Source organism: Onychostoma macrolepis, chromosome 03 (genome assembly GCF_012432095.1).
Source record: "Onychostoma macrolepis isolate SWU-2019 chromosome 03, ASM1243209v1, whole genome shotgun sequence".
Lineage (NCBI taxonomy): Eukaryota > Metazoa > Chordata > Actinopteri > Cypriniformes > Cyprinidae > Onychostoma > Onychostoma macrolepis.
Window position 1 is genome coordinate 17831670 of NC_081157.1, and position 18565 is coordinate 17850234.

General features: G+C 34.3%; 1 protein-coding gene across 3 annotated transcripts in view; it reads right to left on the minus strand.

Moving 5' to 3' along the window:
- Positions 1–779: 779 nt before the first annotated feature.
- The window catches only part of LOC131533819 (alpha-1,6-mannosylglycoprotein 6-beta-N-acetylglucosaminyltransferase B-like), a 108061-nt gene continuing 90275 nt past the window's right edge, over positions 780–18565 (minus strand). For 2 of the 3 annotated variants that reach the window (XM_058766274.1, XM_058766265.1), the window contains 7 exons: positions 17861–17991; positions 11666–11821; positions 10538–10684; positions 9765–9881; positions 8578–8652; positions 4654–4925; positions 780–3584 (listed from right to left, as the gene is read on the minus strand). In XM_058766274.1, the coding sequence (XP_058622257.1) occupies positions 3386–3584; positions 4654–4925; positions 8578–8652; positions 9765–9881; positions 10538–10684; positions 11666–11821; positions 17861–17991 (1097 nt within the window). In that variant the 3' untranslated portion in view covers positions 780–3385. The remainder of the gene's footprint in view (positions 3585–4653; positions 4926–8577; positions 8653–9764; positions 9882–10537; positions 10685–11665; positions 11822–17860; positions 17992–18565) is intronic. The other variant, XM_058766267.1, reaches the window with a different exon arrangement.

Below are 18565 nucleotides of genomic sequence, written 5' to 3' on the forward strand. Positions count from 1 at the left end.
GTGCATTTTTTTCTGTTCAAGCTGAACGCTGTCACATTGAGATCCTCGTTATTTTTGTTTTAGATAAACACATCTAAATTAATTATAATAATGAAAACAAATATCCTATAGTTATGTAGTAAAAACTAGTATTTTGCTCCTTTAAATAGCTGTGATATAGTTATTTTTTCAGTAGTTTATAGTGTTTTTTTATTTTTATTTTTTCTATGAGATGAATTGTTTCTAATTAGCAGTAGCTTATATCTTGAGAAGTTTGAAAAAAATAAAATAAATTATATACATATATATTTGCAAATGAATGTCAGTTTTTAGGAACCCCTTCTCCAGTGTTATCCCAAAAGTGAAATATCTAGACAGGGGACCTGAGTTACACTCCAAGGATATACTGCACTGCCAGTATTATTTTTTTTATTTATTTTTTTTAAGAAAAGCTTTGAAGAACAGAGCAGCTCTTCTGTGTCTCAGAGCCAGCATGAATTTCTATTCTCAGCAGGTTTCTCAGATGATGCCGCTGATGGCAAAGCTGCATCATCACTGTCAGATATCCCAGAATTCCTCCTGCTTTGAGAACGCCAGCTCTGCATGATACAGGAGCGAACAATGAATATCGCACATATCTGAGTCAACAGCTTTAAAAAGACACACACTCACAAACACACTCGCACACTCATGCATCTCTACAGTCAATAGTCCCAATGCTTTCTGAAGTCGTACGCTTCTGAAACGTCCCATATTCATTACCATCCCAGCTGGAGCAGCTAAAAATGTAAATGCACCCATTTTAAAAGTATATTTTATTTTGTACAAACAATAGCGCATATGAAATATGTAAAATGCACATATTTACACAATGAATTTGAGAAAATCCGTAAGTATTTCACATCCGTTCTCTGCAAGCAGAGAGTGTTCTTTTTATTTTAGTTTTTCACAGCAGATGATTTCATTCCATATGAACTTAGAAGTCAACATGAAACCAAAACTGACCCTGATTACATAATATGCACAGCTGGTCTTATAGTACATGTTCTTAAGAAAATGTTCTCTGTAAACTTTCATCAAAATGTAATAACTCGCTCCACCTAGGCTGGTACTAGTTAACCCTTCAAATTTTTTTCTGCATTCTGTTTAACGATCATGAACATTTTCCAAGCTATCAAAATAATACACTGTAAAAAAAAAAAAAAAAGAAAGTTGTTTCAACTTAAAATAATTTGTTACCCCGCTGACTTAAAATTTTTAGTTTATTCAACTAAAATATTCCAGTTGTCCCTTAAATTAACACTGAGTAACTTAAAATTTCAAGTTGACAAAACTAAAAATTTTAAGTCAGCGCGGTAACAAATTATTTTTTAAGTTTTTAAATTTTTTTTTTTTTTTTTTTACAGTATACCAATGTGAGTTAGATTTTATTGGTTTGGTGTCAAATGGCTGTGAGGTCTGTTAGGCAGCACATTATAGGCTTTCTGATTGATTTTGATTGATTTATTTAGTTGTTTGATTTTTTATTTATTTGTTTGCTGTGAATTCAAAGCATTCAGAGATAAAATTTTCATTGGATCTGGAAACACTTCATTTTAAAGTGACAGCACATATGTTACATGCACTTACTATATAATAACAGCAAAGTATGCATAATTACAAGCAACTAACCCTAAAACAAACCCCAACCTTAACCCTACAGTAAGTACATGTTGTTAATTAATATTACTCAGTACTTATTTGTGTAGTAACAATGTCACCTTAAAATAAAGAGTTCACATGGATCTTGATTCTACTGCCATATGTTTTACCTTTACCCTTTAAATCCAACTCTATTTTGTCCATGTGCATATCTATTATGCATAGTGATTACTGTGAAAACCCACCATGTTTTAACTTAAGCAACGGATGTATTTTATGATTATTTTTATAAACTGCCCATCTGTAACGTTAGCTTTAAAAAGTGTAAAATGTGTACAGAAATGAGTAAGAAATGCCCATAATGATGTGGTAAGCAGCAGCAACCATGCAGATCCAAAGTTGCATAGAAACTACAGCTATAACATCATTTCCTATGTGCAAGTTGTTTTTTCTTCTCCTAAACAAACATACATGTTCACAAAAATGTTCCTAATTGAAACTCTAATGCAAAACTACACCAATGGGTCTGAAAGGGTTCATGTTAACTGTATCCTGTTAGGCTGTTTCAGGATACTGTTGTTGGTAATGCAGGTGAATTCTGGTCAAAAAGCCTCCTCAAAAGTACATAACAGAGGTGCTTTCAAATGGAAATGATTTCTTTACAAATCACTGAAAACTCAGCTCTGACACCAGTGTGATTCTAAATCCTTGCAGCCGTTTCTAAATATTTCACCGGTTGTGTCAATCACAGCCTATACAAATACTAACCTTTAAACCTAATCTAAAGCCTAAACGTTAACCTCAGTATAGTGATGGCAGAACATTTGGATAGATAGCAGCACTGTTTGTCACAATCAGATCCATGAGTTTTCTGAACTCTAAACTGAGTCCATTAGGTCTGAACTTGTCTTTAGAGAAGAATGTGTGATTTAGTTTACAGATTAATAAGGGTTTGCGTTTAACCGGTTTGCGAAAAAAAATAAAATAAAATCACATCTCATCCTACTCTTCTGTGAAACTTCTATTTGAACAAATCATAAAACCATTTGCTAAGATCTCCTATTCCCCTAAATATAACACATTAAAATGGGTTGGGTATAGAGCACTGCAATGCTAATGTATTTGTAATGTAATGTATTGTAGGCCAACCTGAAAGGTTGCATCACCTTGATTGAAAATTACAAGTGGGTATGATGTATTTTACATTGTAGAATAAAACATGAAAGTATCTTGGGTTTGTGTTAAACACAGACCTTTATCAGGCATTTAACGAAAAAACATAAAACAAAAAAACATTGACTTCGGGATGGAATTGCTGAGATGCATCTTGTTTCTGGGTTCTGGCCTACAAAAATACATTATCCCTGCAGCACTCTATAATCTTTCATGTTGACTTTAAAATTCATGTACAGTTCTGACACTTTCAGCATTCCCAAAGCTACAGCTTCTAGAGCCTGACCTGCATCACAAAGGAGCTCCAAACTCTTTCTTTCTGCTCACGTCATCCACTCTTGAAACCACCACCAGATGAGTTCTTTCAGATAGACTTCATAGATGGTGAACCTCATAACATCAGGTTACCATCATCACTAGCTCACCTGGAGGTAAAGTTTAGCTTTGGATCAAAGTATCCAAGAGTGAGGACACTTCTCAACAACCTCAGTCCAAAAATTCCCACAAACCTGTTGCGTTCTGGGGACAGGTTTGACTGTCCAGGACTGGCCTCAGTTTACCACAGACATCTCCGGAGGTCTCTGGTGAAAGCTCAAAGGCAGTCCCTGCATAGCGCCACCTGGCCATGGAGGTAGTCTCTGCATGGACAAAGCCGCTGGTGTTTGGCACTGACTCCAGCGCAACTGAACAGCAGCGGCTCCTTTTGCTGAAAACACTCTCTCCTGTCCACATGTACGGCTGGAAACACGTGGTTCTTCTCCGCTTCTAAGGACTCACACTGAGCGTTAAGCCTGAAAAACACACATTCAAACAACCGCAGATGAGAAAAGGGGGAAAAAATGCAATCCAGCACAGTGAATAGTGAACAATGCTCATTTTTACAGCGGTCTTGGTTACATAAATATATATATTTGTTTTCATTCATTAGGGACTGAAGATCTGTCAGCTGTAAACCAAACCATCTGTGAGATGAATCAAAATAATACAAGCTTTAATTTGAAGCAAAAAAGTGCATGAACAATGAGAAAAACACAAAGGCACAAGACTGTACATATATATTTGTTGAGTACATGAAGCACTGCAAAAAAAATAAATAAATAAAATAAAAAATAATCTACCAAGACCAATTCATAATTGATGCAGATTTCTTTTGAATAACTCATATTAACTATCCACATATCGACTGTAAATTTCATTTAATTATATGTATTATACCGCATTATACTTTTTAAAGGTGTAAATATGAATAGATTAGTGTATGTATTCTAATAATAAGTATGTATTCTAGTGCTGTCAAACGATTAATCGCGATTAATCACATCCAAAATAAAAGTTTTTGTTTAGGTAATATATATGTGTGTATACTGTGTATATGTATTATGTATATATAAATACACAGACATACTGCATATATTTAAAAAAATATATATTTACATGTATTTACATTTATATATTTATATTCATAAAATGTATATTATTTATAAATAAATTTAATATATAAATGTAACAGATTTTTCTTAAATATATACATGCATGTATGCGTATTTATATATACATAATAAATATACACAGTACACACACATATATTATGTAAACAAAAACTTTTCTTTTGGATGCGATTAATCGTTTGACAGCACTAGTTAATACATACTTATTATAATGTTAAACAAGGATTACACTGTGCATTATAATGCATTATACAGTAATTACAGGTTTTAAATAAAGTGTCCCCCAACAAATGAGTGTCATAACTGCATATGAACTGCAATAATGGCTGCACAATGAACAAATAAATAAATAAAACAACAAACACATTTGAGCAAAAATGCGCATAATCCAGAAATGCCGTTTGTCTCTCACCCATTGAAGGCCTCCATATTGTTGATGAAAGGAAAGTAAGCTGGCTCGCAGATTAGACCGGCATCCTGGCAGGTTTTCACACAGGACGATGCCTCTGGAGACAGGAAGAGCCGGAGGGCGCTGAGGGGCGGCCAGCAGGCCGGAGCACTGATGTTGGGAGCCCAGATCAAAGCTGTGGAGTTGGGCAGCTGGAGGAAAGGACTGGGTGGATTCCCAGGCCATGATCTAGATTCATTGGCTGCAGGGAATGGACTGCTGTTGCGACAAAAATCCTGCAAAAAATACACATTGAATGTGACTATGACTGAAAACATCTTTGTAAGAGAGCCTTATAATAACTTGTCACTGACAGACCATTTAAATAATGTAAACTGCTATTTTACAATTTCGATATGGTTCATCCAGTCAATTCTATCAGCATTTAAAGTCAAAACGGTTTTGCCAAAATAATAATAACAATATAAGTAAAAAAAGAGCCCAAAGCTTCCCCCACACTATCACTTTAATAAATTCTCACAAAAGCATGTTTAAGTCAAATGAAAAACAAAAAGAAACCGAAAATGAGGCCTATTTTTAGGACCATTAACAATTGTACTGTGACATTTTCTTGATAATTAACATTAAAATGTCATTTTTGTGGGTTTCTTTTTAATTAATATTGCATTATTTAAACCAAACGTTAACATGCATTGGTGTAGGCACTAATATAGTTATCATTACGAATCACATGTATATATATATATATATATATATATATATATATGTATATGCTTTTTAACCACAATTTAACATTTTCCCTTTTAATTAACTATTGTTTAATTAACTCTAAAAAATTTATACTCCCAAGGGTTTTCTTTAAAAGAGACAATTATGCCTGTAGTTCAAAAGAGTCATTTTAGTTTCTGGATGTTATTTTCAAGTTTGAGCTCAAAAAGGTGAGAGTGAGTGTTGAAGGTGTGGAACAAAGCATTCAGCGTTGTTCAGGTTCTCAAAAGTGTGCGTTTCACTTTATGTGCTCATATCAAATCCCAGAGGCAACTGACTAGCAAACTCAGCATATACGTAGTTCACATCACAGGCAAAAATTTGCTTACACTTATTCTCTTACATTTTTGTCTACGTGTGCATGTGTGTGTAACACAGATCATAGACTTGCACCGCTCTCAATTCACACACTACCTGTCCTAAATATTATACAGCATAAAGAGAAGTGTGTCCCAAATCATAAAAAATATATATTTTATTAAAGGTTCCTGCATGACAGTGTTGCCAGGGTCGCAGTTTTCCCAAACAATTAAGCTATTTTGAAAACGCAGGGTTGCCCTTTTTTTGGGCTACTTATATAATGTACCACAGCTGCCAAAAACTTTATCTGTTGACTAGGAAAAATAAAAATACATCCTTTGACTAATGTGTTTTGATCGTGGGAACGAATATCTGAACAATCTAGAAGTTACGTGAGTTTCGCCCACTCAGGGAATTTTAAGGAAGGTTAATTGAGTTTGACATTTTAAATTAATTGCACATTGAAGCTTGTGTGCAGACAAAACAAGAGAATGTGAAAATTAAAGAGTATGTAGGCTATTAATAATGATCTTGACTGAGATCAGAAAATAGTTTTTTATTTATTGTATTAAGATGTGTGCAATCAACAGTACAGTATGTTAAAAGAATTGGGGATGTGAACTCACAATACACATTTTAAGGCAACTATAATCAGATTAAAAAAATAATAATCTGCTAAATCTATAATTTGCGAAATGCTTTATAAGGCATAAAAATACTGTATATGCCTTTAACAATAAGCATTAACATCACCATTTTCTCTAAAGCTGCTCTAAAATGATGTGCATTGTGAAAAGTGCTATGTATATAGCCTAAATTTGACTTTTATGGATGGCCATATCAGTTTATCACATTGTGACAGACATATTTGAAACATTTATTTTATGGGAATCCTGCAGCTGTCAATGTAATTTGACAGGATAAAAAAAAGACTAGTTTTCATTACCTTTGGATGAGTTTTGAATTGATTTTGGGCTGGCTTTTTCTTTTTTCTTTTTTTTTTTGGACCTGGCAACCCTGCTGAATGATATACTTCTCCCAGTGTGTATCTGTGCATGTTGTTAGGCTCTCGTTAGGCCATTTTCTCATGCTTTTATGTTTCTGTGGCTCCAGAGAGATTAGTCACATGGCATTTTTGGCTTGTGTGATTGGCTCAAAAATAGACCAGAACTGATAATCATTAGCAAAGATGACAGAATTCAAATTGTGTATTTCTGGAGGTTGTTAGCAAATCACATTGAGGCAAATGGAAACTTTAATGGATCAATTTCTCCTTAACTATTTATGTTTGATTACACAACCCGAATTCCGGAAATGAAAACTTTCAAAAAGACTTTCAAATCACATGAGCCAATATTTTACTCACAATAGAACATAGATGACATAACAAATGTTTAAACTGAGAAATTTTCACATTTTATGCACAAAATGAGCTCATTTAAAATTTGATGCCTGCTACAGGTCTCAAAACAGTTGGGAAGGGGGCATGTTTACCATGGCGTAGCATCTCCTCTTCTTTTCAAAACAGTTTGAAGACGTCTGGGCATCAAGGTTATGAGTTTCTGGAGTTTTGGTGTTGGAATTTGGTCCCATTCTTGTCTGATATAGGTTTCCAGCTGCTGAAGAGTTTGTGGTCGTCTTTGACGTATTTTTCGTTTAATGATGTGCCAAATGTTCTCTACAGGTGAAAGATCTGGACTGCAGGCAGGCCAGTTCAGCACCCGGACTCTTCTACTACGAAGCAGTGCTGTTGTAATAGCTGCAGAATGTGGTTTTGCATTGTCCTGCTGAAATAGACATCGTCTGGAGGGAAGCATATGTTGCTCTAAAACCTTTATATACCTTTCAGTATCCATAATGCCTTCCAAAACATGCAAGCTGCCCATACCATATGCACTTGTGCACCCCCATACCCTCAGAGATGCTGGTTTTTGAACTTAACACTGATAACATGCTGGAAGGTCTCCCTCCTCTTTAGCCCGGAGGACACGGTGTCCGAGATTTCCAACAAGAATGTCAAATTTGGACTCGTCTGACCATAGAAGACTTTTCCACTTTGAAACAGTCCATTTTAAATGAGCCTTGACCCACAGGACACGACGGCGCTTCTGGGCCATGTTCACATATGGCTTCCTTTTTGCATGATAGAGCTTTAGTTGGCATCTGCAGATGGCACGGCGGATTGTGTTTACCGACAGTGGTTTCTGGAAGTATTCTTGGGCCCATTTAGTAATGCCAATGACAGAATCATGCCGATGAATGATGCAGTGTCGTCTGAGGGCCTGAAGACCACGGGCATCCAACAAAGGTCTTCGGCCATGTCCCTTACGCACAGAGATTTCTCCAGTTTCTCTGAATCTTTTGATGATGTTATGCACTGTAGATGATGAGATTTGCAAAGCCTTTGCAATTTGACGTTGAGGAACTTTTTTATGCACTCTTTCACAACCCATCTCTCTCTGCCCATCTTTACTTCTGAGAGACTCTGCCTCTCTAAGACATCCCTTTTATAGCTAATCATGTTACAGAACTGATTAACTTAATTAGTTGCTAGATGTTCTCCCAGCTGAATCTTTTCAACATGTCTTGCTTTTTCAGCCCTTTGTTGCCCCCGTGCCAACTTTTTTGAGACCTGTAGCAGGCATCAAATTTGAAATGAGCTCATTTAGTGGACATTTATTATGTTCTCTATGTTCTATTGTGAATAAAATATTGGCTCATGTGATTTGAAAGTCTTTTAATTTTCACTTTAAAAAAATAAATAAATAAATAAAATAAAAATAAAAAAACATCCCAACATTTCCGGAATTCGGGTTGTATTTGTTCTTCAATAGTATTGTGCCTGAAATGCCTACATACCTGATGTTGAATGTAAGCATTCACTCTCTCCAGCATGCCCTCACAAGTGTACTCATATGGTATAAAGGGCTCCACCTGTGCAAACGGACAAATGACAAAAGACACAGACAGACACTTGAGACATTTCTGCAACAAACTTCAACTTATGCACCAAACATATTTATTTATTTATTTAGCTTAAACAAACAGGAAGAATGCTATAAGACATTTTGTGTTTTGAAATCATATGACAGGTTTGTATGAAGAACTGTCTCAAATTAATGTTGGTATGGATGGGAAATCTTCTCCAATGCAGCTTTTAGGTATTCTTCTTCATCACTTTTGCTTATGGCCCAAGAAAACTAATGATATCAAATTCAGCGTCAAAGAAAGAAATTACATTATAAAGTAAAATAAAATGGAATGATGTGAGCATGTGGAAATCAAGAAACAATTGTCATTAGTAGGTGAACTATTCCTTGATGGAATAGACAAATTTACCTGCCATAAGTTAGGAAAATGGCAATATTTGGTATACTTCCAATTTTTTTATACTTGGCCCAAAATGTTGTGTTGTCAACCATACATTTTTTTAAGCTACACATAACAAAAATCTTTTCAGCTGGTCTTTTGAGGAAACAAACATTACCACTGTGTAAACAAAGTGCTAATAATATGATTTTGTTTGTTGCTGACCATTTTAGAAGCACTGACTAAGAATTTGAAGACGAGTCAAGATGAGACTGACTTTTGTGCATCTCTACAACTGAAAACGTTTGTTCTCTACATTCAAAAAACATGCTTCCGTCTTTGTTTACTTACCCTATTTTTGCACTGTTGATGAAAAACATTAAAAAAAAAAAAACTTCATAGTGATTTCAAACCTTTTAAAGGTACTGTATGTGTTCCCATAACAACGAGACATTTCTGCTCAGAGAAAGTCAGAACTGAAGTCTAAACCAACTCAAAAACACTGCATTGCACTTTATGGTGTTTAATTGGCACCCATTAGAGACTTATACAATAAAAGTTGAAAGCATCTCCAACTCTTCGTCCTCCAACAACTAGACATTTCTGGATGTCTGTATATACTTTTCAATCAATCAAGCAATCAATCAACATGGACATTCTACATATCTATATATAGCCATGCAACCACCTGTGTTACACAGACTGTAACAGAGCAGTAACAACGAAAACTAGTTTACCTTCTCTTTGAGAATATCTTGAACAGCTGTCTCGAATTCTTGAGAGTTGTTGAAGTCTACTGTTATGACGTGGGGTTTGCCAATATACTGTTCAGTGTACGGATGCTGAGATGACACCTGATGAGAAGAAGAAAACACGAGTACTATCTATCATGAGTGCACTATACCAATTCTTCAGCTCCAGTTCATTTTCACAGTTCACAGCTTTGAAGATCTGAAAAGCAGGATTATATGAACAGCAGAATTGTGTGCCATTCATAAGTGAATTGAGATTGCCTTTTAAAGTTTAGTACAATTCCCCTTGAATTGAGGTAGCAAATATATGCATATTATATTATGTATAGTTTGAATTTAAATTTGGCAGTAGAACAAAGGAATACAATTCAGAAATTCACACATTTATAGTTTGAAATGCTTTAGAAAGTATAATATACAGTATATTTTAAATTTCTACAACAAAATCTGACTTTTTCTCATAGTTATCTTTTTTTTTTTTTTTTTTTATTCAGTGGCAGAAACAGGATTCCATAGACTGTAAAGATGGCTATGTTACATGTTTTAGAAGTACTAAGCTTTTTGTTTGGAGAAACGTGTCCAGAAATAAATATCAGGAATAAACATATACTTTAAAAAAATCTAGATGAATGATATAATACAATTTTTTTTTTTTTTTTTTGTAAAATTGTAAAACAATTAAACTTTCTTAGATTTTTTTCTGGCAAAATGGCCACTCTTTGAATTGATGATGGATATAGTGAGCAGACTGAGCTTACCTCTCTGGATGTGGGCTTCCCTCTGAAGAACTCATGATTGAGGGAGCTACGAGGGGGACTGAAATTTGGCTGCAGGAACACACAGCCATTGGCTATTGCCTCTAAAGGGGCGGGACCTTCATAGGGAAAGCCAAACCCCAAGAAGAGCTGAGAGAAAATTGATGTTTAGGACTGTTAGGGTTGTTAATTGATTACAAGTTTAATCAAATTGCTACATATTATCATTAATTAAAACACTGTTAATAACATGTATAAATATTTGATGAGGAAAGTATAAAGGTCATTACACACTGAGTCCGAAATTTTTGTCCAAAATTGTCGCACGTTAAAAAAAAAAAAATACCTCACGTTGTGTCAATCACATTTACACACTGCCTCCAAAACTTTCATCCATCATAAAACAATTCGGATCAGATTCGATTTAATGCGTTTTCACATCCGTAGCATGCATTTTGATAGGAAAGGATGAGGAATACGAAAAAAATTGAAAAACGCAGTGTTCAATGACCTTCAGTGTACATGCAGTAATTGCTCTACTGGTAGAAAAATCGCTTAAAATTGAATTTGCATATGGGTCATGGGTTATTTTTAACACGTTATTTTATTAAATATATATTTTAAAAATATTTATTGAATGTTAATTTTATCAGTCTTTGTGCTGGGTAGGATCTGATTACATGTAATCTGGATTATGTAATCAGATTCCAAAAATTAAGTAATTGCAGTTGAATAATATGCTCATAATCAAATTAAAGTTTTTTTTTTTTTTTATGGATTACATGATTACATATTCACACGGCAAAGTTGTAGTTTTGTGAATTATATGTGTACTAAATGTGCTTTTGTAATACCTTTTTAGATTGTTAATGTGCATTTGTAATGCCAAAATTGCCTGTTCATAATTAAACACTTCCATTATGCAAACATATCTGAGTCTACATCTGTATCACTGGGAAAAATTCCCCTTGTATTTGCATGTATAATTTTGCAATCCACACCATTGAACAAAAGCACCACTCAATCCTTTAGACCATGTATGAGACCAGTAATTACGCAAGTTACAAAACACTGACATTTATTTAAACTGCATTATCGCTTAAATATGAAAGTCCATCATGCTAACAGTACCTTAGCCTTCCTCAGAAGCTGCTGTAGCTCCTGTTGGGGCAGTAAACCGTGGTTCCTGACAAATGCGGGCACCTCTGGGGGCCGCTGGGCCTCATAGTACACTGTCCCGTGGATGTCCATGTAACGGTGTAAGATGGTCAGCAGCTTCTCCTTACCCTGCAGGAGCACAGAAATCAAAAAGCAGATAAGAAACACTAATGTGTCTCTTGATGCCTCCTACTTATGAGTCCCATATGAGGTCCCTATTTATGAGTCCATAAATTGTAATTATTATGTCATAATGAAGATCAAATGATTTTGGAAAAAATAAAAGAAAAAATGGTCCTAAAGCAGCATACTGAAGTGCAAAATATGTGCATTGCATTTAAAGGGATAGTTCACCCAAAAATGAAAATTCTGTCATCGTTTACTCACCCTCAAGTAGTTCCAAACCTGTATGAATGTCTTTGTTCTGCCGAACACAAATAAAGATATTTTGAAGAAAGTTTGTAACCAGGCTGTTTTGGGGCACCATTGACTTCCATAGTAGGGAAAAAAATACCATGGAAGTCAATGGTGCCCCAGAACTGCTCTGTTTCCCACATTCTTCAGAATATCTTCCTTTGTGTTCAGCAGAACAAAGTCATTCATACAGGTTTGAAACTACTTGACGGTGAGTAAACGATGACAAATTTTCATTTTTGGGTGAACTATCCCTTTAATTGTTGCTTTATCACTGTTTTAACATTGTTCTGCCACAGAGAATTATGGGAAATGTAGTTCAGTCACACAAATCTGTCGACTTTTCTCAACCGGCTAAATTAATTATGTTGTCTGGCATGCATTTTAGTTGTTTTTAAACAGAAGTACACAAGTGGATAGTTTTGTGTCTGACTCGAGATCAGCACCATGGACAGCACATACACAAAAGCAAAGGCTATACAGATGAGAGCTGTGAAACTCACTCACCGCTGCGTCCAATTACAATGCAACAGCAGAACCGCTACAGTTTTCCATTAGTATTTCAGGAAAAGTGTTTAATGCTTTTACCTTTGACAAAAACAAAGAGTCTGATCTGATGTAGCCAGAACCCCCGCAGCAATAATTCACTCCTGTTGTCGTTCAATAAAGAGCTCAGCAGAGCACAACACTTAATTTCCCTGTCTTTGTGTGTGCATATGCATGTGCGTTTTTGCATTGTTTCTGTGCATATTTGACCACAGTAGCTGCACAATTTATAATAAAAAAAAAAAAAAAAATAAATATATATATAAATGGTAGTGACTTGCAGAGTATTTACACACTGAATTCCAATGACATCCTAACCAGGAAGACCATTGATCACAAATACTAGTTTTATTCATGTAAAAGAGTCCATTCTGGCTCACAAGATGATTCAAAGAAAAATATTAAAAGTAAAAATGCCAAAACACATCAGCATTCATTTATTATGCTGGCAAGATATATTGAAAGTAATACATCTTATAGCTCACATCTTTAATTACTCATGACTAAAGTCAATTTCACAATCTTCTCCACACAGAGATTATTACATTTCATACATTAATACAGATTGGATGCTGTCAGAGTTTGACTGAGAAACATGTAATCAAAATGAGCCATGGGCAAGGTTTTTTTTTTCCCTTCTCTGGCTGCTTATTAAGAATCAAGTTAGTAGTATGCAGTATTTCTTTTCTCAAGAATGTTGCCGTTTAATTTATATTGGCCAGCTATCAATTTCATAGGTACAGGTATAGTATATCTGGAAGCACTGAACCGCTAAGTGGGATTTTTATTTTATTTTTTAATAATAATAATAAATTAGTAGTAGTTTTATTTATTTATTTATTTATTTATTTATTTATTTATTCATTCATTCATTTAGCGGATTAGGGCTTCTGTAGATATATATAATCTAAAGGTTTCAGGTGAACAAAATAAGTAAATTATAGTATAAATTAATAAGGTGGCGTTTTTCCAATCTGACCCTTGCCCATAAGTTTGACATAGCTATTTTTGATGTTTCTATTTTCACCTCATCATACACCATGTTCTCGGGAAAATAATGAAAGTTCTACAAGATGTGCAGTAAAAGAGTGGTATGAATTATTTACTTATTTAAATCATTACTCCTTTAATAATTCATACATCTCCTCAGGCAAGTGTTACACCTAATTTCTTATATCACACCATTAAGAGTTTTGGAGGCAAGCGCCTCCTCTTGAGAATAAAAACACATTTGGCTCTTTTCCTTGCACAGCAAAAAAAAAAAAAAAAACACTGCTTGTTCTCTTTGCTTTCTCATGCATGCTTTAACAAATAGCATACTGTAGTTCTTAAAACAAAGTGACTGCAACAGTTCAAAGTTTACCTTCTGGACATTTATGACCGAATCATTCTTGCGTAAAGCAAAATTGCTTCTCCTCTTAGCGGTAATGAACGTGCGATTGAAGAATAAGCGTAACAGACGACGTGCTGTTTCAAACAACGGAGTGACATTCAGAAAATCAATGTAGGGCCTCGTTAAGGTTCGCATTAAAGATTTCTGTCTGTCTTCGGAAAAGCGGTGCTACCTTAATGACATCTCTGTATCGATCTCTGGATGCAAACATTAGTTAAACAGCACTGAGGATGAAACATCATTATAGAAATCTGGAACAATTGATCAATCTAAATTAAACAAATTAAAGCTTATTTGTGAGTCAGCAAGTTCATTTATAAGAAACTCGTTGACTTAAATGATTCATTCCAGTGCTGCTTTCAGAATCTAAATTGAATCTTGATTAAAAATCATGCATTTGCTTGTGCAGGCGTACTACAAAGTCTGCAATGTAAAACTAGCTCCCCAATCTGTCCATTTATTAACATGGAGCTGTAAAACATCATTAGTGCTTACTAAGTTATTCAAAACCTCTAGTCCTAAGTATTAAAGTTCAGTGTGTAACACATGCCACACTGCCGATTCCCCAAATCCTATGATTTGAGTGATCAGACAATTTTCGGCTTGTGTTCGATAAACTGGGTGAACAAATCCCATAGATTTGTGTTGAAGAAGGCATCTGAGCCCAGAATATAATAGAGTCTTGGGGATGGGCTTTTCCGACTCTTTTTGGCAGAATGAGGATTACCAGCCTTAGCAGAAGAAAATAAAAGAGATTCACTTTCTTTTATAGGCAAATAAAGGACACTCTCCCTTTCTTGACACATATGCTGTTTAACAACACGGTAAACAAAACCTCAAGTGCTACAATTAAGTGCTAAAATGCATAACTTTTGGCTGATTGTAACATCTTAATATCTTGTATATATATATATATATATATATATATATTACATTTTTTTTAACTGCTACATTTTCTAAACTTTGCCTCTTTTTTTTTCAAAACTTTACACACAACTTGCAAAATGAAGCACTGCATTCACAAACACATCTCAAAAGCAAACATTTGCAAACACCTTTGCCATAATATTAATTCCTGTTAGATTTTTTTGTGTGTTACATAGAGAATTGTGTTGTGTTTTGCAAAAAGTATTTTATGAAATTGAAAATTGAGAATTAGTGTGTGGTTTTGCAGATTTGGTGTCAGGTTTCAGAAATTGTGTGACAAGTTTAACAAAATAAATTGATCAAAGATGACTGAAAAGATATTTACAATGTTAATATTTCAAATATTAAAATCCAACACAAATGTTTTCAACATTGATCAAATTAAGAAAAGATTTGTAAAGAATCGTGTAATACTGAATAATGGAATAATATATTAAAATATGTTATAATATATTAAAATAGAAAGAAATTAATTTATTTCATACTATTACACTATTTATATATTACTCTATTTACTGTACAAATAGATGCAGTCTTTTGCAAAGAAATGCAAATAGTTGCATTCCCATGACTTGCTTTCTGACTTATTTTAGTGCAAGAGGTATTAAAAAAAAAATCAAGTTATGCTATGTTATGCTACCCACACTTTTACCAAGAGGGATTCTGGACCAGTGAGTTGCACCTCACAATTTTGACTTATTGGGACAAAATGTAATAATATGTATATATGTATGTGTGTATTTCTTTATTTATTATTTGCTGCTTTATTATATAGGTTCTTTTAGAATGCATTCATTAATTGCCATCTACATATTTAAGGTATCTATGCCTTTTGACCAATGAATTTCCATGACTTTCCATGTCTGTTTATATATATATATATATATATATATATATATATATATATTACATTTTTTTAACTGCTACATTTTCTAAACTTTGCCTCTTTTTTTTCAAAACTTTACACACAACTTGCAAAATGAAGCACTGCATTCACAAACACATCTCAAAAGCAAACATTTGCAAACACCTTTGCCATAATATTAATTCCTGTTAGATTTTTTGTGTGTTACATAGAGAATTGTGTTGTGTTTTGCAAAAGTATTTTATGAAATTGAAAATTGAGAATTAGTGTGTGGTTTTGCAGATTTGGTGTCAGGTTTCAGAAATTGTGTGACAAGTTTAACAAAATAAATTGATCAAAGATGACTGAAAAGATATTTACAATGTTAATATTTCAAATATTAAAATCCAACACAAATGTTTTCAACATTGATCAAATTAAGAAAAGATTTGTAAAGAATCGTAATACTGAATAATGGAATAATATATTAAAATATGTTATAATATATTAAAATAGAAAGAAATTAATTTATTTCATACTATTACACTATTTATATATTACTCTATTTACTGTACAAATAGATGCAGTCTTTTGCAAAGAAATGCAAATAGTTGCATTCCCATGACTTGCTTTCTGACTTATTTTAGTGCAAGAGGTATTAAAAAAATCAAGTTATGCTATGTTATGCTACCCACACTTTTACCAAGAGGGATTCTGGACCAGTGAGTTGCACCTCACAATTTTGACTTATTGGGACAAAATGTAATAATATGTATATATGTATGTGTGTATTTCTTTATTTATTATTTGCTGCTTTATTATATAGGTTCTTTTAGAATGCATTCATTAATTGCCATCTACATATTTAAGGTATCTATGCCTTTTGACCAATGAATTTCCATGACTTTCCATGTCTGTTTATATATATATATATATATATATATATATATAAAATTTTAGAGATAAACTACTAAAAATGTATATTTACTGTAAGTTACAGTACTTTAAGATTTTATTCATTTGCAAGACTTTTCCAGGCCAAGTGTAATAAGTCAGACAGGCAATAAGGCAATAAGTACTTTCAGGTTTTCCAATGACCGTGAGAACCCTTCTCACCCATAAACTGATGAAATGATTGTCACGCTCTGACTTGGAGCTGTAAGTGAGCCAAGACGGGCGACAAGAGACCAAAAAAATAAATTAGAAGGGGGAAAACCAGCGGACAAAGGGGCGATGATTGTCTTTCCAATCTCTAAGCGTACAGTTGTAGCGCTGGGCTGAGTGACACATGCACAATGAGAGCGAGTGGGCTGCCATTTGGCCCAGAGGGAACTGTCAGTGTTTAGGGACTCCATAGCGCAGATAGCTTTTAAATGGCAACCTGTCAAACAAAACATACACGACAATGCACACCTCAAGCAGCACAGAGACACAATAACACGGCGCTGAAGAACACAGCGTTAAAATGGCACTCAAAACATTCAGGTTAAACGTGGAGACTTCATTCTTCAAAGACTCTGAGCTTTTCGCGCCTCCCGAGGTACATTTTACTCTCATCAAAACCAATCTCTGCTCCCAAACGCCTGGCGGTTTGAACACACTTTCTGATTAAAGTCTGCTACTTGTCAAGGTTTATTTATTTATTTATTTATTTTGTCGGAGGACGGGTGGGCGCAGTTTCCTCTGGCGATGTTCACAGCCTGTCTCTCTCGATGCTGCAGAATGTTTGCTTTCATCCTTCTTTGAAGCGTGTTAAAGCAGCCTGATGTTATTTGCTGTCAGCACATCCAAACGCCACTTTAGCGCAATCAGTGTGCCCAACAAGCCATGATAGGAGCCAGGCAATCAATCTCTGTATGTTCTGACAGTTACACAGACTGAAAGCAAGTCTACAGTAGCGATGCCAGAGTGTTTTCAAATGCTGAGCAAGGCTGGCGGTACATACTGTAGAAAAGTGTCAAAATTCTGCTAATTCTGCTGTTTCTGTTAACCATTGGGAGAAGCACTGCTTTGACAGGCTGTTATTGGACGTATGCGCTCTTACCTTCCACATACTGGCCTCTTTGCCGTAAACCACAGCCATGTTGTTGACTTTGTCCCTCTTTATGTTGAATCGTACAGTCTGGTTTAGTTCCTCGGTCACAAAACCCATGAAAGAGTTATCAGGAGTGTGTGCTGCGGAGGAAAAAAAAAAGTGTATTTCTAACTTCATAAATACAGTACTTTGACGCAATGAGACCATTACATTCATTTGGAATGTTGCAAAGAGAAGCAGCAAACATAATCATTTCATGAATAGACATAGTTTCAGTTTGATTGCTGAATGTAAGGTAGTAAACAAGAATTGTGATTCATACGATTAAATATGAAAATAAAATGAAACAAGTATTATATATAACATCTATACATTTTTATTTTTTGTTTCTTTTAAAATGTTATGCAAAGGAAGAACAACAACATGGATTGAAAAAGCAAATGGTGTCAAGTAAATGCTTGTTTTAAACAGTTCATAAACATGAGTTTATATAATGCAATTAAAAACATTTTGATAAACAACAACATTTACCTAAAAAATGTTTGTTTCTTTGTTCGCTCACTCGTGCTTTCGTGCATTCATTAATTTGTGCATTCATTCATTCATTCATTCATTCAGTATTTATTACACATACACACAACCTATGGATTATTTCTATAACCATTTTAAGATATTTAGCCATTTTGAATATTATTGACACTTATTGTAATATAT